We start from the raw sequence: 16,188 nt of genomic DNA, 5'->3' as shown, positions 1-16,188 counted from the left end.
AGACTGGATGTGGGCTTGTTGAGGGAATGCAAATGAGTTTCCTATAAACTTTTGAGCCTCAACTGACAGGGATGTAGTTTCCTGATGCTCCTCCAAACCTCCCTGGAAGTCTCTGGGAGCCCATGGGGCGGATTTTATAAAGCCCAGGGCAGCACCGGTAGGACAGTGGTTCCGAACCAGGAGTCCATGGACCCATTGCGGGGGGCGGGGGAGTGTCCATGAACAACCACAATAACAACAAAAGATAAGTAAAAATGATCATAGGAAATAAGATTTAAATCAATTGCAAAGTTACAATCAATTACTATTTTGCAATTAAATATTTTCCAGTAATGTTATCGATTCCTGTCCGAAAATCTATGCTGTGGTTTCCTTTTTCGCTTAATGACGTGTCCGGAGCAGGTAGAATCGGCTTTGATGGGGGTCCGCGAATGGTGTGCATGGGGCGGGGGGAGCGACATGGGATCCACATTAGCAAAAAGTTTGAGAACCACTAGTCTAGGATACAGCTCAACCCAAAGAGAGTCTGTCCAGGTCAGACACCCTCCCCTGAATGGCCCAGCCCAGCACTGGAGCCACATCCGTTGCTGTGTTTCTCCATAGCTCTCAGACAGGCCTGGGTTGTCTTGCTTGGAAAGAGGGGTTGGTGCTGGGGAAAGGTGCTCAGTGGCGTGTGAGGCTCTGGTTCTCCAGACTACCAGCAGTGGTGAATCACGCTTCCCCCACACACTGCTCCCTGCAGCTGGGGAGCTCCTGGGGGGCCCCCAGTTCCTCTTGCTCTCTGTGGGGAGCAGCCTCCTGATTCACCACTGGGGGCAAGACCAAGGTCCTTAGGGCACAACAGATGAGTTGAAGAGGCCCTGCCTCAGCACCAGGTAATAGCCAATCAGCTACAGGTTCCCTCTCCCCAGCAGGACATAGCAGCTCTCTGGAGGACCCCGCTCCCACCGTGACATTGCAGACGCCCCTTCTCCATCATTTGACCCCTCTTCTCCTTCCTTTGCCTCCTGTTCATGATCCTGCAGGGCCCGCCCCCCTCGCCTTTAGGTGACCCAAAGGTTATGTATCTACCACGCACTGGCAGCCACAGCCCCTGCGCCCAGAGAAAATTAACACCAGCTGTTTATTCAATGCACTTGCACGACAATTTAGTAGTAGAAACCGAGGCAGAAGCACATGCCCAACCAGCTCTCTGCCAAGCAGCAGCACCTCATCAGTGGGCCATTGTTTGGCTGCACTCCCCTCCAACGGCAGACTCGGAGACCTTGCCAGCCGTAATGCTGTCCTGTCATTAAGAAGTTCCCTTGAAAAAGATTCAGCAGCATGTCAAGCTCAAGCCACTACACTCAGCATTTCCTACCTGGCCTGCGTTGGCTGCCAGCAATTGATTAGCCCTAATTAGAGCAGCAGCTGATAAGTCAGCAAATACTGAGCAGCCAGGTTCCTGGGCAGCGGCTGCTGAGCTTATATACGGAGTGCCAGGAGCTCTGGGAGCCTGCAGCTGAGATAAACTCCACTGCATTGCAACAGGAGACAGAGGCGAATCAGAGGGTTGCTTGGGTAAGTCAAGGGAGCTGTGGCTCAAAATACAAATGGTATTTAAAGGGCATGGGAAAGCCCTAACTGACTGCTATGGGGAGGCACCAGCACTGCATGGGGTAATGTGTTTGGAAGATCTCCTTGCTTGAAAGAATCCAGTCAGGGAAAGGTGGACACTGATCTGCTCTGAGGCGAGTGAGGGGCTGTGGGCAGTGCGGGTAGGAGCTCAGCAGGCTTCCAGCTCCCCCTAGCGCTTCATGCACTGTGAACCCTCCTCAGTCCTGCCTTCAGAGCTACTCCACTCTGTGCTCCCCCTAAAGCTGCAGCTGGTGCTTCTGTCCACGGACCTGCAGCTGTCCACCCCCTTCTTCCACTCCTGTCTTCCCTGCCCCACAATCTGCTGAGGTACCTTAATTTTGCCTTCCCCTAGTTCCAGGCCTGCCGCCTGCCCTCCAGTGAGGCCCCTCAGTTCTGCCCTTAGCCCACCCTATGCCTAGGCCTGCTGTGCCGCACAGCTTTGCTCATGCGCCACACTGATGAGGCCTTTTGGTACTTATCTCCAGCACAATCCTGCTTGCCCAAGTCCTGGCTGCTCCACTCTGAGCCTGCTTCCCTGTGGGCATTCCCTTTCTGAAAGCCTTGGCAGAGCGGCAGCCCCCACTCCTGCAGGTGCTGGCCAGGCAGAACACAGTAGACTTTGTCCTACCACCCAGGACACAGTCGCACACCTCCAGGGCTTCCTCCAATGCTTTATTTGAAGAGGTCCAGGAGAAAACATCTTTTCACAGCAAAATGCACAAAGAACGACCCTCTGGGATTCAAGTGGTGCCCAGCAGATGGGCCGATGGAGAAGAAGGTTTGCAAACCAGAGACTTCCACCCAATACGCACCCCAGAGCACCTTTTGGTGCCCTGGGAACCCTCCACCACCCAACCTCAGGTTGAGGTCTCAGCGAGTCAAAACACAGCCAGAGCCCAGGAGGAGGGGAAGGGAGTGAAGGAAGGGGTTGAAGAAGGAGAGAGGGAGTCTCCAGGCACACGTGAGGCCTGAGTTGTGTTAGGCAGAATTCTAAGCATAGCGGCCCAAAGCTAACACCTGGGACCTCATCTGAGCTTCACTGGGAGGCGCCTCTGCCCCTGAGGGCAGGGGAAGGACTTCGGTGATCTGGCTGTTGCTGACCATTCGCTCACACTGACGTGGGCGTTGGGGGAGAGTGACCTGCCTTCCTCTCCATTCCTGCTCACAGCTGATTGGATGCCTTCTGCGCTGGCTGGGAGGGGACAGCAAAGTCATCTGTGCGCCAGAGATAGCTGATCTCTTTTGGTACCCATGAAAATGGGGCATGTCCACCTTTGCCATCAGTCATGAGCGCTGAGCTTCTCCAATGCCTGGACGCATCACTGCTCAGAAATGACTGTCTAGCCCATGGGCCAGAGGTGAATGTGTCACTTCTTGTCTAAATGCCCTGTGACCAAGGGATGGCACCACCTGGCACCAGACACCAAGCACCCATCCAAAATGCCATCTCAGTCTCTCTCCACTGTCTGGTGGAAGGAGACCAAGTGCCCCATTCCCAGCCAGGAAAGAGATGCAGGGGTGGCACTGGGCTAATGAGTGAGATGCGAGGGTCCACCAACCCTCAGAAGTTTCTGTTTAGTGAAAAAACATACAATAAAAAAAAAATGTAATACAAAAACCCCAACACCCAGGAAACCTGCCCTTGAAATCCAGGCAGCACCAGGCAGGGACATGTCCACTGGAAAAGAGGCAGCCGATTTCCCCCTTCCTTAGCTCAGCTTGTAGCAATAAACCCCAAACTTGCCCTTGTCGGGAAAGCCAAAACTCCTGACCCCTGGCTCAGGTGGGCCGCAGTTGGGCCGGGGGAAAGCAATGGGGTAGCGGAGGCTGCCGTCTGCCAGCCAGCCAGCATCACAGCGATCCAAGCTGAAGAACTTCCAAGCCGCATAGAGCTGCCCCACCTTGGCAATTTCTGCCCCGTCATCCTGGCAAGCCTGCTTGGCTGCTTCCAAAGTCAGCTTCTCTGGGTGAGCCAGGTAGTAAACTTTCCCTGGGAGGAGAAGCAGAAGGGTAAGGAGTCACTGGGAAGCAGAGGATGGCCCTGCATAAAAACCCCTCACCCACAAAAGGTGCTGGGAATGGGGAATTACCTCATCTTAGCCTAGAGTCAACACAGGTTAAGAGTTAGAAATGAGAGGCCCAGCTCCCCTTTACACCCTGCCATAAGACTGCGGGAGGGATGCCAGTGATTTTATACCTCTTAAACACTTCATTGCACAACACCACATGGGCATACTGGCTTTGCCAGGCATGTCCCTAGCCTGGGAAATTCCCTCAGGGCCAGTTCTCCCAAGTTTGTGGCCACGCTGGGCTTGCAGAAGGAATTGCCAGGGTGTGTACTGTAGACCAGTGGCTCCCTGATACTGGTGCTATGTTATCCGGCTGAGTGACAACTTTGCGGGTCTGTCTTGCCTTGTATCCCAAACACACTGTAACCTAAATGGAGTCATCGCTTGACCTCGTGTGTGCCTGGATGCAGTTTTACAGCCCGTAGCTTCGCTACCTGCCATTTCAGTCTGGGTGCGGGGGGGAATCCCACCCCTAACTGGAGATGCTCTGTGACTTTAGGGAGGCGGATGGAATTACCCGGGTTAGAATTTTGGCTGGTCAAAGAACCTAATCCTTGGAGAAGTTCTGCTAGGTCTTGGCAGTCCCTTCCACCAGACAGAACCCCTTCCACCACACCCGGCCCTGAGAAAAGAGTGCCCCCTGTTGGCCAGCCCCCTTCTCTGCAGCGGGCAGGCTCCAATCCCGCTGGGAGCCCTGCAGCTGGCCAACTCACCCTTCAGGGCCGAAGAGAAGCAGAAAACGTCAAAGTAGTGCAGGTTCTTGTGGCGCTCGCCGTAGCTCCGAATGCCGGGGGCCAGACTCTTGCCACCACATGGTTCCCGGGGCAGGGTAATGGGGTACTGTACCGTTCCATCCAGCAGCCAGCCAGCATTGCACCAGTCCAGTCCCTCCTCCCAGGCCTTGAAGAGCTGCTCGAACGAGGCGATCACAGCGTCCTGCTCCTCGCAGGCTTTCTTGGCTTCGTGGAAGTTGAGGCGGTAGCGGCCGTGGTAAGGCTGATATGGGAAAACCACCCCTGGAGGGACAGAGAGAGGGAGCGGGTAAGTCCCAGGGCCGCTGTGAAGGTTAGCTGCCCTGGCTACATGCACAGCCTGACACCCCTGAGAGTGGATGGTACAGATCCCCACCGACAGACCCAGGGTGGGACACCCCAGCAAGCCGGGGGTGTTATAGCAGCACCCTGTCCCCACACAGGGCTCATTCTGCCAGACTCACTGGCACACATGAACCCCAGATGGTACCGGAGTTCAGAGACATCCCAGAAGCATCTCCTAAGCCCTTGTGAGATCAGCTCCTCTCCTGGGGTTTCACTCACAGGATTGCCAGGGACAGAAGAGACCCTGAGAATCTCAAACTTCCAGCCCAGGATCCCATCTGAGTGCAGGGCAGCCCCTGTCTCACTGCAATCACAGGGCCAGTCCAAAGACCAAAGGAACCTGCAACCAGGGACAATGACACGTGTCGATGGCGACACCCGGTGGCCAAAGTGAGGCATGATCACTGTGTGCTCAGAGCTAATAGGAAGAGTTTTGCAGACTGGTGTGAGAGGCCAGCAAACTTGTCCCTGCTCAAAGCCTACGTCCTCCAAATGGCTGGAAGGTGGCTCTGCACACTCCTGTCTGCCGCAGAGGGGTGGGTACAAGGCGCTGAGCCAGGGACATGACAAGAAATGAGACACTTCTCACCGTTTCAAGTATTGGAGGGGTAGCCGTGTTAGTCTGGATCTGTAACAGCAACGAAGGGTCCTGTGGCACCTTACAGACTAACAGAAAAGTTTTGAGCATGAGCTTTCGTGAGCACAGACTCACTTCGTCAGATGCTGGTCTTGGAACTCTGCAGGGCCAGGTATAAATAAGCCAGAGCAAGGGTGGGGATAACAAGGTGAGCTCAGTCAGCAAGGGTGAGGCTTACTACCAGCAGTTGATCTGGAGGTGTGAACACCAAGGGAGGGGAAGCTGCTTTTGTACTGCAAATGGCTGGCTAAATACAGAAGCAGCTTCCCCTCCCTTGGTGTTCACACCTCCAAATCAACTGCTGGTAGTAAGCCTCACCCTTGCTGACTGAGCTCACCTTGTTATCCCCACCCTTGCTCTGGCTTATTTATACCTGGCCCTGCAGATTTCCAAGACCAGCATCTGATGAAGTGAGTCTGTGCTCACGAGAGCTCATGCTCAAAACTTTTCTGTTAGTCTGTAAGGTGCCACAGGACCCTTCGTTGCTGTTCTCACCATTTTGTGGCTGGAGTCTGAGAGCACAATGCAGAACTGGAGGAGAACTTCCCAGGCTGTGACTTTCCATTGGGATCCCAGAGCCACAGGTGGGATGTTTCACACCTTTGTGGTGTTGGTTGGTTTGTTTGTTTGTTTGTTTTTTTTTTTAAGTCCCTTTCTCCAGCACCAGCTCCCTGTGCATTGGGCCATGTGCTGCACAGATTCAGCAGTGAGAGACTAGGGTAGGTAACAGGGGAGAGAGACACACATATTCCGTGGTCTAAGGCCACTTTCTACCACCTGCCAGAGCTACCATCTTAAAAATATACTACAATATGGCAAGGCCCCTATCCTGCAGCAACACCAATGGATGGCATGCCATGCTTCTGGGGTGGTGGTCTCTGTTAGCAGGGCTTGATTGAGGAGTCTTTGGGTCTTTGCACAGTTACCTCTTCTGCTTGTCTGCTAGCTCAAACACCCAACCTCCACTGCGGGGGGGGCCACACTGCAGGCCTGGGGGTTACTGGTGCCGCACACGGTACCACTGGAGAGCACGTCAGCTGCACAGGCTGGAGGATGAGGCACGGAAGTCTAGCTAGTGGCCCCAGTCAAAGACTGGACATGCAGCGTGCTAGGTGCTGTACAAACAAGGAGGAAGAAAACCTCTGTTCTTTCTTGCGGCTCCAGAGAATCTAATCTGGTTAAGGCGATGGCACGTGGCAGAGATGGATGGGCCAGGCCAGGACCATAGGATGTAGTGGCAATTTTTATGAGAAAGAGGCTCCTTCTTTCACTCTCTCCAAGTGGAAGAGCCTCCGTGGGGGAGCTTCTTCCTGAGCTGCTGTGCTGCGGCACACGCACAGCCGCAGGGCTGGCTGGGCATGGGAGTGCCCCAGCGAGGGGCAGCTGCAAAGGACCCACAACTTGCCCCAATCCCACACACGAGCCTCAAGAGGGACAGCTTCTTGGGTGCCTCTGACTGGCTGTAAGCCGGAGAAATCTCCAGGTCCGGGGGAGCTGCCCCACCAGTTCTCCTGCCCTCTCTCCCCCACCCTGCCAGGCAACCCACTCACCTCGCAGCTCCAGATCCACAACGCCGCTCTCGTCCTCTAGCCCATCAATCACCTCGCAGCGGTACTTGCCGTAGTCCTGCAGGCGCAGGTCGCTGATCACCAGGGAGGCCTCCTGCTCGTCCCGCTGGCGCAGGTGCACGCGGCCCCGGAACTCCCCGAAGCTGCGGTGCTTCAGCCCGATGGCCACCAGCACGTCCCGCTCCTTCGTGTTGTCCTCCCGCAGCTTGGACCACTTGATGCGGATCTTGCGGGGCGTCTCCAGCCGGGGCTCGTAGCGGTAGCGGCAGGGCAGGGTGATGTTGGCACCGCGGTAGGTGAAGATGGCCTCTTCTGGGGTCTCCACCACCAGCTTCACGCCATTGAAGTGAACTGAGGGCAAGAGGGGACACGCTGAGAGTTAGCACTGCCAGGAGCCAGGGACCCCATCCCTCCAGTTCCAGACTCTTCCCTGCATACGTGGCCAAAGGGGGCAGCCTGCCACACAGGCCCCCATTAGGGGTTCTACGGGAGTTACTGTCCAACGGAGCAGCCAAGCAGCGGCCACAGGGCACTTGGGAAGACCATGTGTGCGGAGGCTCTGTGACCGGGCAGCAGGGAGGGTGCCATCTGCCCTGCTTTGAGTGTGGTAACTCCTGCGACACTCCCTACATTGATTGACACCTGTGGGGCCCTGGGAGCATCACTGCCTCCCCTCTTGTGCCCATCCCCCTTGTCCCTTCCCTCTCACAACCTACCCCTTCCTCCCTCGCCATCCCCTGCACCCTCCTGTCACGCCTGCATGCGTAGGAGGGGGTGATGGGAAAGGGAGGCTGGCAATATCAGATGCTATGGGGTTAGAGGGAACCCCAGCAGAGGGCAGTTTCCCTGGGGGGCAGTGCTGAGCTGAGCCCATGCCCACTAGCAGGGGACATGGCTGAACAAGCATGTGAACCTGAGACCTGGCAACCAGCTCCTTCGGAAGGCAGAGGAAGAGGAGTTGCTCAGGATGGAAGAAGGAGCAGAACAGGGCCCCCCTTGGGATGGGATATTCCTGCATCCCAGGAAGCCCTTTCCGACAACTAACTCCTTAGGCTGAGCAGTCATCTCATAAGGCTGCACATCACCGCTAGCACTGCCACCTTCCTGATTGCTTGAACTGAATACCCTTGGCCTCCCCTGCCTCCCTCGTTACATCCCGCCTCTGTCACTCACTCTCCCCCACCTCTCTCGCACTCATTTTCACTGGGCTGGAGCAGGGACGGGGATGCCAGGGGTTGCAGGCTCTGGGGTAGGCCAGCAACAAAGAGTTTGGGGTACAGGAGGGGGTCTGAAGAGTTCAGTGTGGGAGGGGTCTCTGAGCTAGGTCTGGAGGTTGGGGTGTGGCCAGGGCTCTGGGATGGGGGGTTGTGCTAGGGTGGGGCTGGAAGAAAAGGGGGAGTTGGGCTCCAGGAGGTGTTTACCTCAGGTGGCTCTGGAGAACAAGCCAGCAGGTCCCTCCAGCTCCTAGGTTCAGTGAGGGCCAGGGGGCTCTGTGCACTACCCATGTCCACAGGCACCACCCCTGCAGATCCCATTGGCTGGGGTTCCTGGCCAATGAGAGCTGTGGAACTAGTGCTCGGGGCACAGGCAGCGCACAAAGCCCCAACCACTCCTGCACTTAGGTGCCTCAAAGACATGCTAGCCACCTTCCAGAAGCTGCATGGAAGCAGGGAGCCTGCCTCAGTCCCACTTGGCCAAAGACCAGACTGTTAGTGGCGCAGGGAGCAGGGCTGACTGAAGCCACCAGGATCCCTTTATGACCAGATGGTCGTGATGCCTGGCAACCCACAATGCTGGGGATGCTTGCAAATGGAAGAGACGAATCTCAAGGGAATAGGTTGCAAGGCGCAATCTGGCTCACCCCTCTGGGCAAGAGGGTGGACTGGGTGGGAGCTTCGTAGCTGTTCCACCTCTACTATGCCCAGTGCTGTGATTGCACAAGGGGAGGGGCCCGGGGCAGTGAAAGGGGGATGGGGTACAGGATCCCGTCAGCCCAGGGTCCAGTCAATTCTCTTCTGCTCTCCCAGGAACCTTCCACCTGGAGTGAGAGCCAACAGGGCCCAGGGCAGAGGAGGGCAAAAGGGAATGCCCAGGTAAGGACTGGGAGGGGGGGAACTCCTTTATGTCCTAGGCAGAGGAAGGGAGCTCTGCAGGAAGAGGATGATACCAGCTGGTTGTGCCCACCTTGGTGTGAGTCTGGCAAGGGTCAGCCTATCCCTCTGAATGACCCTCCCAAGTTAGGAGGCAAAGACACACCAACTCACACCCACAACCACACCTTCCAACTGCCCCAGCCTCCTCCTCAGGAGCCCCTTCCCCCCCTCCCCCACACACACACCCAGTCTGTGCTTACTGGCATCTTTCTGCTCTTTCACTCTAGGGCTACGTCTACACGTGCACCCAACTTCGAAATAGCTTATTTCGATGTATAACGTCTACACGTCCTCCAGGGCTGGCAACGTCGATGTTCAACTTCGACGTTGCTCAGCCCAACATCGAAATAGGCACAGCGAGGGAACATCTACACGGCAAAGTAGCACACATCGAAATAAGGGAGCCAGGCACAGCTGCAGACAGGGTCACGGGGCGGACTCAACAGCAAGTCGCTCCCTTAAAGGGCCCCTCCCAGACACACTTTCATTAAACAGTGCAAGATACACAGAGCCAACAACTAGTTGCAGACCCTGTATATGCAGCACGGACCCCCAGCTGCAGCAGCAGCAGCCAGAAGCCCTGGGCTAAGGGCTGCTGCCCACGGTGACCACAGAGCCCCGCAAGGGCTGGAGAGAGAGTATCTCTCAACCCCCCAGCTGATGGCCGCCATGGAGGACCCCGCTATTTCGATGTTGCGGGACGCGGATCGTCTACACGTCCCTACTTCGATGTTGAACGTCGAAGTAGGGCGCTATTCCCATCCCCTCATGGGGTTAGCGACTTCGACGTCTCGCCGCCTAACGTCGATTTCAACTTCGAAATAGCGCCCAACACGTGTAGACGTGACGGGCGCTATTTCGAAGTTACTGCCGCTACTTCGAAGTAGCGTGCACGTGTAGACGCAGCCTAGGGGTGCACATAGAAGCTGGGACTTACTGGTGTTCCCTGCACTGTACCTGGCACTTTCTGCAAGTGGGGGGTTGGCTCTGGGCCCCTGAATGGGCAAGGCCTCGAACATAAGGGGCAGGGCTGGAAGCAGATCCCCTTTTCCCCAGCCAGTCTTTATGGCCAGGGGCTGGGTGCCCCAGGGCTACAGCAGTGGAAGCTGGGAGCCCCACGGCTCAGGCGGCAATTTGAAGGACCCAGGCTCCTGGCTGCAGGAGACCTGGACCTTTTATATCTCTCGGCCCCGGGGCAGCTGCCCCTTTTGTTCCCCCCTCATCAGCGGCATTGCTGGGCCCTACTGGAATGGTCATCAACCAGGGAAAGCAAAATGTGGGTGAGCTGGGCCAGGGGGCGATTCTTACAGGAGCACCACCCCAGCCTGCACCAACCCACTTTCCTGCTTCTTCAGGCAGTGGGTGAGCAGTGCCTGCCTGGCCTGCACCAGGATTCCCTTCCCTTAAGTGTGAGCAGCCTGCTCCCTGGACCATGCACTTCTAGCAGTGAGTACTAAGGGTCAGCCCCGCCCCAGCTTGGCCCTGCCCTCCCCACCACATGCACCTTCACCGTTGCCGTTGCCCTTGTCGTTCATCACGTGGTCGTAGTAGAAGCCGTTGTAGAAGGGGAGTCCACAGCAGCCTCTGCCCAGCTGCAGCAGCATCACAAGCAGGGATAGCAGCAGCATTGCTCCTGGGGGGGCGAAGGAACACCTGCTTGTCCAAGAGAAGGAGTAGGCTCTGCCAATGGCCGGGCGCGTCTGCCCTCAGCCCAGGGCCGCTAGCCCACGTGGCTTGTTGCACAAGCAAGCCGATTTGCACGCCGTTCTCGCATGCTCTCCCGTGCACGCACAGATGGTAGAATTTACCTGGGCAAAAGTCCTCCGCACTCCCCGCTGGGCATGGGCCGCGCCTGGCTTGTCATTTGCAAGCTCTGAGACACCGCATGCGCACCGCTTGAAAATACTCCTCTCCCCTTTAAAGTAAATCCCTCCGGGAGAGGCGAGGCCTAGTACATCAGGGAGCTAGTCACAGCCAAAGCTCCGACTGCCGCCCCCCACCGTGCCTGCTGCAGGGGTTCCCCACAGCCAGCCCTCCCACCCCGCTCCTCACCCACACACTTGCAGCAAAACACAGCTAGTTTGCTAAATGGCAATATGAGCTTTAACTGTTCTGACACTGCAATCAGAATCCAGCTACATCTCTGCACCAGCCTGAGCCCTTCCAAGCAGTCTATTGCCTGTCTGGAGAAGAGCTACGGAAGCAGCATTGCAAGCCCATGCTTCCTCTCCTGTCTGAACGCCATTAGCTGTAACGCAGGGGCTGGCAGGATGAGACAGCCAGGTTCCAGGGAGTCCAAGGACAGTCTCACCCACTGGGCAGCCTCTCTTATTAGTGACCGAGTTTGCATTTCCCTGTTTGAGACTAAGTTGAGAACTTCTGCGTGCTGCACACTGAGCCAGGACTTGTGAGAGAATGGGGAACCCTAGTACGGGGAACTCGCAGAGTCCATGGCATGGGGCAAAGTGGGGATGGGGGGCACACAGGAGGGGAAATGAGGAACAGGAGGCCTCGGGGGTAGGCAGAGGAATCATAGAATACTAGAATTGTAAGGGACTGTGAGAGGTCATCGAGTCCAATCCCCTGCCCTCTTGGCAGGACCAACCACCTTCTCCTTCATCCTGTTAACTATTTATCCAACCTGTTCTTAAACATCGCCAGTGAAGGAGATTCACAATCTCCCAAAGCAATTTATTCCAGTGCTTAACCACCCTGCCAGGCAGGAAATTTTTCCTAATGTCCAACCTAAACGTCCCTTCCTGCAATTTAAGCCCATTGCTTCTTGTCCTGCATGAGAGGACACCCAGGCTCATGATGAGCAGGGGGTGGGGGGTAGAGAGAGGAATGGAGAACCCTGGCTCCAGGCAGGAGAGGATTGGGACCATCTGGAATCCGTGGGATGTAGGAGGAATAAAACACAGAGGGAAGCGTCAGGGGCTGTCTTTTTCTTGTTCTGTGCTTGTACAGTACCCAGCACAATGGCCCAGCATGGGGAATCCTCAGTGCTATAGTACTACACAAAATAATAATGAGGGAGCACACAGAGCCCTGGTGTAGTGGGGAGAATGGAAGGTGGTGGTATGGTGAATGGCGAACATTTTCCTTGTCACCACTCCACTGAGTTCCCGGCATGAGGGAGTAGAGGAGGAAGGTTTGTACGGTGTCCCTGAAATAGAAGGCAGGCAGGTGGGCCCACAGAGGACTTGCAGGGAATGGAGGAATTGAAAACACCCTGGTGCATGACCTCCTAGCTGAAAATCCAAGAGAAGAACCTGGAGTTAGAACTAGGTAGAACTTTGGAGTCAAAAGTATTTTCCATCGCAAACAGCAAATGCAGTGCTGCTGAAATGTTCTGCAAATTTGCAGCGTGCTCATTTGTGCCAAAAATACACAGTTCAGAACAAGCTGAAATTGGATCTTCCAGCTCAAAATGACTTTTTGTTCTGAAACTTTCCTCCTTGTCATTTAAAACCGGTCCCAGAGCCTTTAAAGTGGTCAGAACTGGACCTCCTGGTTTGGCTGACCCAGAATCAGTGTTTTCACTTTCATTATCAGCCCCATCCCTACCCCGCCCCACCCCCAAATCAGCTCCTTGCCCAGCTCTTCTGGGAGCAACCGTCCCTCTCTCTGGCCTTGCACCAGACAAGACACAGCAGAGCTCCTTCTCAGGAGCAAACCTTCCCTAGGGCTGCACTTAGCAGGGGATTCTCCCACTCCCACATCCATGTTACCACCCGCACAAGAAGTGGGTGATGTTCTGCAGGTGATGCTTTAACCTACAGCAAGTGGGAGACATCGGAGGTGAAGTAAAGCACAGTCTATAAAGAAGAGAATAATTGTTTTGCAAATCCCAAATCTACCCAGGTTGGTATTTTCCAAGCTGTGTTATGTGCAATGTGAACAGCTGTTCTGTGCAAACAGTGCAGTGCTAGTAATACTTTTTCTTCTAAAATATTAAATAAGAAATTGTGTGCATCAAAATACTAAGGTATTTGAATAGTATTTAGATTGTGAGTATATTAATATTTATAATGCGTTCATAATAGTATAGCCATTACTATGTGACTTGTGCCGAAACAGATGGAAAAACACTCTTCCCATTAAGAAAACTGTCAAATATTGCTTATTTTTATTTTCAGGTAGTTTTCTGCAAAATTAACAAATTATAAAAAATACAAAATTTAAAAATATTTTTGCATACCTAATTGGTTTAGCATTTCATTTGCATAAAAATGTTTTTAAGCTTTAAGGAAGGACAGTCCTTTTTTGAACAATATTGTCCTTTCTATTTTTGTACAAAAGAACAACACTAACCAGCCGTCTGTCGGCTGTTCTATTGATGTTTTAGTTCTTATGAAACTTTTAATTTTTATACTTAACTACAGGCTTCCTAATGGTTCTATCAGGAGGAAGTAAGTTGTTCATTCAGATGATTTTCTCTTGTTATTTTTTTGTTCTTTGTAAAATGAAAGACATCTTAAAAACCTAACTCTTGTAAATCAGCTTATGAGTATTAAGTGCAGCAATTTTTTCGGCATGGACCCCCTCCCCCGCCCCCAGACCAGCATGTATATGTTCCTTCAATATATTCCAAGCCCAAAAGTGTTCCCTGGCCAAATTAGTTTGGGAAACACTGCTTTAGGCAAATCACTTAAGACCTCCCCACATTAGAGGCAGACGAGTCTTGGGGCTCCTCAGGCCACAGAGAACCAAACCGACTGAAGCGAGCTCAAGGCTGGCTAGGTGCAGCCCCCAGAGGTATACAGAGCCTCGGGCCAGCAGGGAGCACTGCAGTCACGTAGTCTGATTGCCCGCATACCACAGGCCACGGTACTGCCCCTCATCATTCCTGGGTTGAACTGGAGCATGTCTTTCAGAAATGGGTGGCTGGCTGCAAGCTCCCTGAGAGCCTGCAGAGGGCGCCCTGGGCTCATCCTCTCTCGGGTCTGCCCCGGAGCCGGGCGGTGGAAGGAGTTTGACGTGGGTGCTCCCTGTTTAGACCGGCTTACGGGCTCCTTCGAAATCGCCCCCCGCCGTCCGGGGGGTGTGAGAGCAGGGGGCGCGCGGAGATGGGTCAGCCGGCAGCAGGCACGCGGCCCCTTCCCTGCGGAGGAGCGCGTGCTGCAGCCACACAGTCAGTGCCCCCCGGCCTCAACCGGTGCCAAGAGTGTGTTCCCTGCGGGGGTCCGGGGGTGTCCAGGGCTAGTGGAGGAGCCGCACCCCCAGCCGGGAGCGAAGCGGCTTGTGACCAAAGCTCAGGACCGTGAGTGAGGATCCCCGGGTTCTGTTTGCACCTCTGACACAGGACCCCGGGATCACGGCCCCCTGCCTCAGTTTCCCTCCTGGCCCGAGAGCCTCGAAGGATGGAGCCAGGATCAGGCAGAGCCCCGCTGCTCCAGCGCCCCCTAGCTCCTATTGTCTTTTACACGCATCCCAAACCAGGTCAACTGGAGACCCCACCCGGGCCACGCTTGCAGCGTGGGCCTCCTCCCGGACCGTCCCAGCAGCCCCGCGCGCTCAGCTGCGCCCACCTGCCGACCTGCGCCCCCCAGCGTGCTTGGGCTCCCTTCATCTCACTCCCGGGTTTCATCTCGGCCCTCGCCCCGCTTCTGCCTCTGCCGCTGCCTTCCTCGCGCCCCCGGCTGCCTCTCTTCCCAGCGGGACCCACGCCTTTGCTCTGTGCCTGCCTGGCACCCCGCTGCCTCCAAGGACGCTGTTCGGAGCGCACGGGGTGGCACTGCCCTGGGCGCAGAGCTGCGCGGCAGGGGCAGCTGTGCATTTGCTAGCCCCGTGCCCTGCAGCCAGGGAGTCCCCTTGCCCTGAGAGTTGCCCTCGGAGGCAGATCAGCCCTTGGTTTTAAGCCCCGATCCATCACGCCTGTGCTACTTGCCTTGCCCCAGCGCCAGCCTCATTCCCCAGGGGTCTCCCCGCTCTGGGGTTGCTTAGCAGGCGGATTCCACGCACTTAAAGGGGCCCCTGCAGCCCTCCCAACTTCCAGCGAACTATCCTTCGGCAGCCTTCGACCTTCTCCGATGCTCCCAGCCCCACTGGGAAAGGGCGCAGGACGCAGGATTTCTGCTCCCCCCCCCCCCCCCCGCCCCAGCCCCTGTGGTGCAATCTCTGCGATGGGCGGTCATCCCTTACTTACACGTGGGAGCCAGACAGTGTCCCTAGGCGAGTCGAGGAGGCGCCTGGGTTCCCGCGGCGGAGTCAGTGACTCTAGACGGAGGGCTGGAGCGAAATGTGTTTAGAGATTTTGCATGGGCTGAAAGGAAACAGCGGCAGGACAATCCTCGCTGCTCCAGAGCCAGCCTCTTAAAGGGAAACGCACTCCGTTTCCTGCCCCCGCCGCGGAGCGCACGGAGAACAAAGGTCACCAAGTTTCCAGGCTGTTGTCCTGCATAGGGAGGGGAGCTCGGAGCGGCCAGAGCTTCCGCAACATTCAAGCAATTTCCATTCCCATCTGCCCTGAGCTAGTGGGTCTCAGACTCTGGCTGCAGCCCCAGGGGGCCTTTGTACAGGCTGCTGCCCCAGGAGAGCATCTCATGTGGCCCTCAGAAGGTGTCAGCTGGAAGGCACAGTCCCGAGGAGGAAAGCCACATCTCTGGCAAACTGCCCCATGGCCAAAGAGGGGCTCCAAGCCCTGCCCTGGTGCCCTGTCTCAGCAGGATGCATCAGCTTCTGTCAGTCTGGCCTGTAGTGTCTTCTAAACTTTGCCACAGCATATGTAGCTTGTCCGCAAGTCCAGTGGGCAGGAGCCTCCCCCATGCTGTTTGAAAGACACCAGGGGCATGGCCCAGGTACTGTGCGAAGGCACCATGCAAGTGTAAGTATGACAGACCCAGGTCACCAGCACCAGGGATTGAATCTGTGAACAGAGAAGCTGAAGCCCTGGGCTCTACCACGTGAGCTAAAGGCCTGCTGGCTCTCAGGCTAGGCTGTAGAGCAGAGACTTCACTCACCCTAGCGTGAGGTCTCAGTGCTTCTGGGTACTACATCAGGAAAAGTGCAGATCCAAGCACTGCCACGCACAGGTGAGCAGGACCT

The 16,188-nt window shown here is 55.7% G+C and overlaps 1 protein-coding gene across 3 annotated transcripts; it reads right to left on the bottom strand.

Moving 5' to 3' along the window:
- Window positions 1–258: 258 nt before the first annotated feature.
- On the bottom strand, window positions 259–15,431 carry HAPLN3 (hyaluronan and proteoglycan link protein 3). Of its 3 annotated transcripts, none has more exons than XM_075006623.1 (5): window positions 15,290–15,431; window positions 10,646–10,794; window positions 6,971–7,339; window positions 4,400–4,702; window positions 259–3,607 (listed from the first exon to the last, which is right to left on the bottom strand). In XM_075006623.1, exons 2-5 carry the CDS (start codon window positions 10,767–10,769, stop codon window positions 3,327–3,329), a joined length of 1,077 nt encoding a protein of 358 aa, XP_074862724.1. In that variant the 5' UTR covers window positions 10,770–10,794; window positions 15,290–15,431; the 3' UTR covers window positions 259–3,326. The 3 variants fall into 3 exon arrangements, with proteins under 3 accessions (XP_074862724.1, XP_074862723.1, XP_074862725.1); XM_075006622.1 differs by having other exon boundaries at window positions 10,646–10,774; XM_075006624.1 differs by having other exon boundaries at window positions 10,652–10,774.
- Window positions 15,432–16,188: the final 757 nt, after the last annotated feature.

Source organism: Carettochelys insculpta, chromosome 12, assembly GCF_033958435.1.
Source record: "Carettochelys insculpta isolate YL-2023 chromosome 12, ASM3395843v1, whole genome shotgun sequence".
NCBI classification, from domain to species: Eukaryota; Metazoa; Chordata; order Testudines; family Carettochelyidae; genus Carettochelys; species Carettochelys insculpta.
This window is presented reverse-complemented; position numbering and strand designations above follow the sequence as displayed.

Coding starts and splice junctions, on each gene's coding strand:
- HAPLN3 (XM_075006623.1), bottom strand. CDS start 10,769: ATGCTGCTGCTATCCCTGCTTGTGATGCTGCTGCAGCTGGGCAGAGGC. Junction 4,703..6,970: donor TGTGGATCTGGAGCTGCGAG/GTGAGTGGGTTG, acceptor CTGTCCCTCCAG/GGGTGGTTTTCCCATATCAG. Junction 3,608..4,399: donor CTTCTCTTCGGCCCTGAAGG/GTGAGTTGGCCA, acceptor TTCTCCTCCCAG/GGAAAGTTTACTACCTGGCT.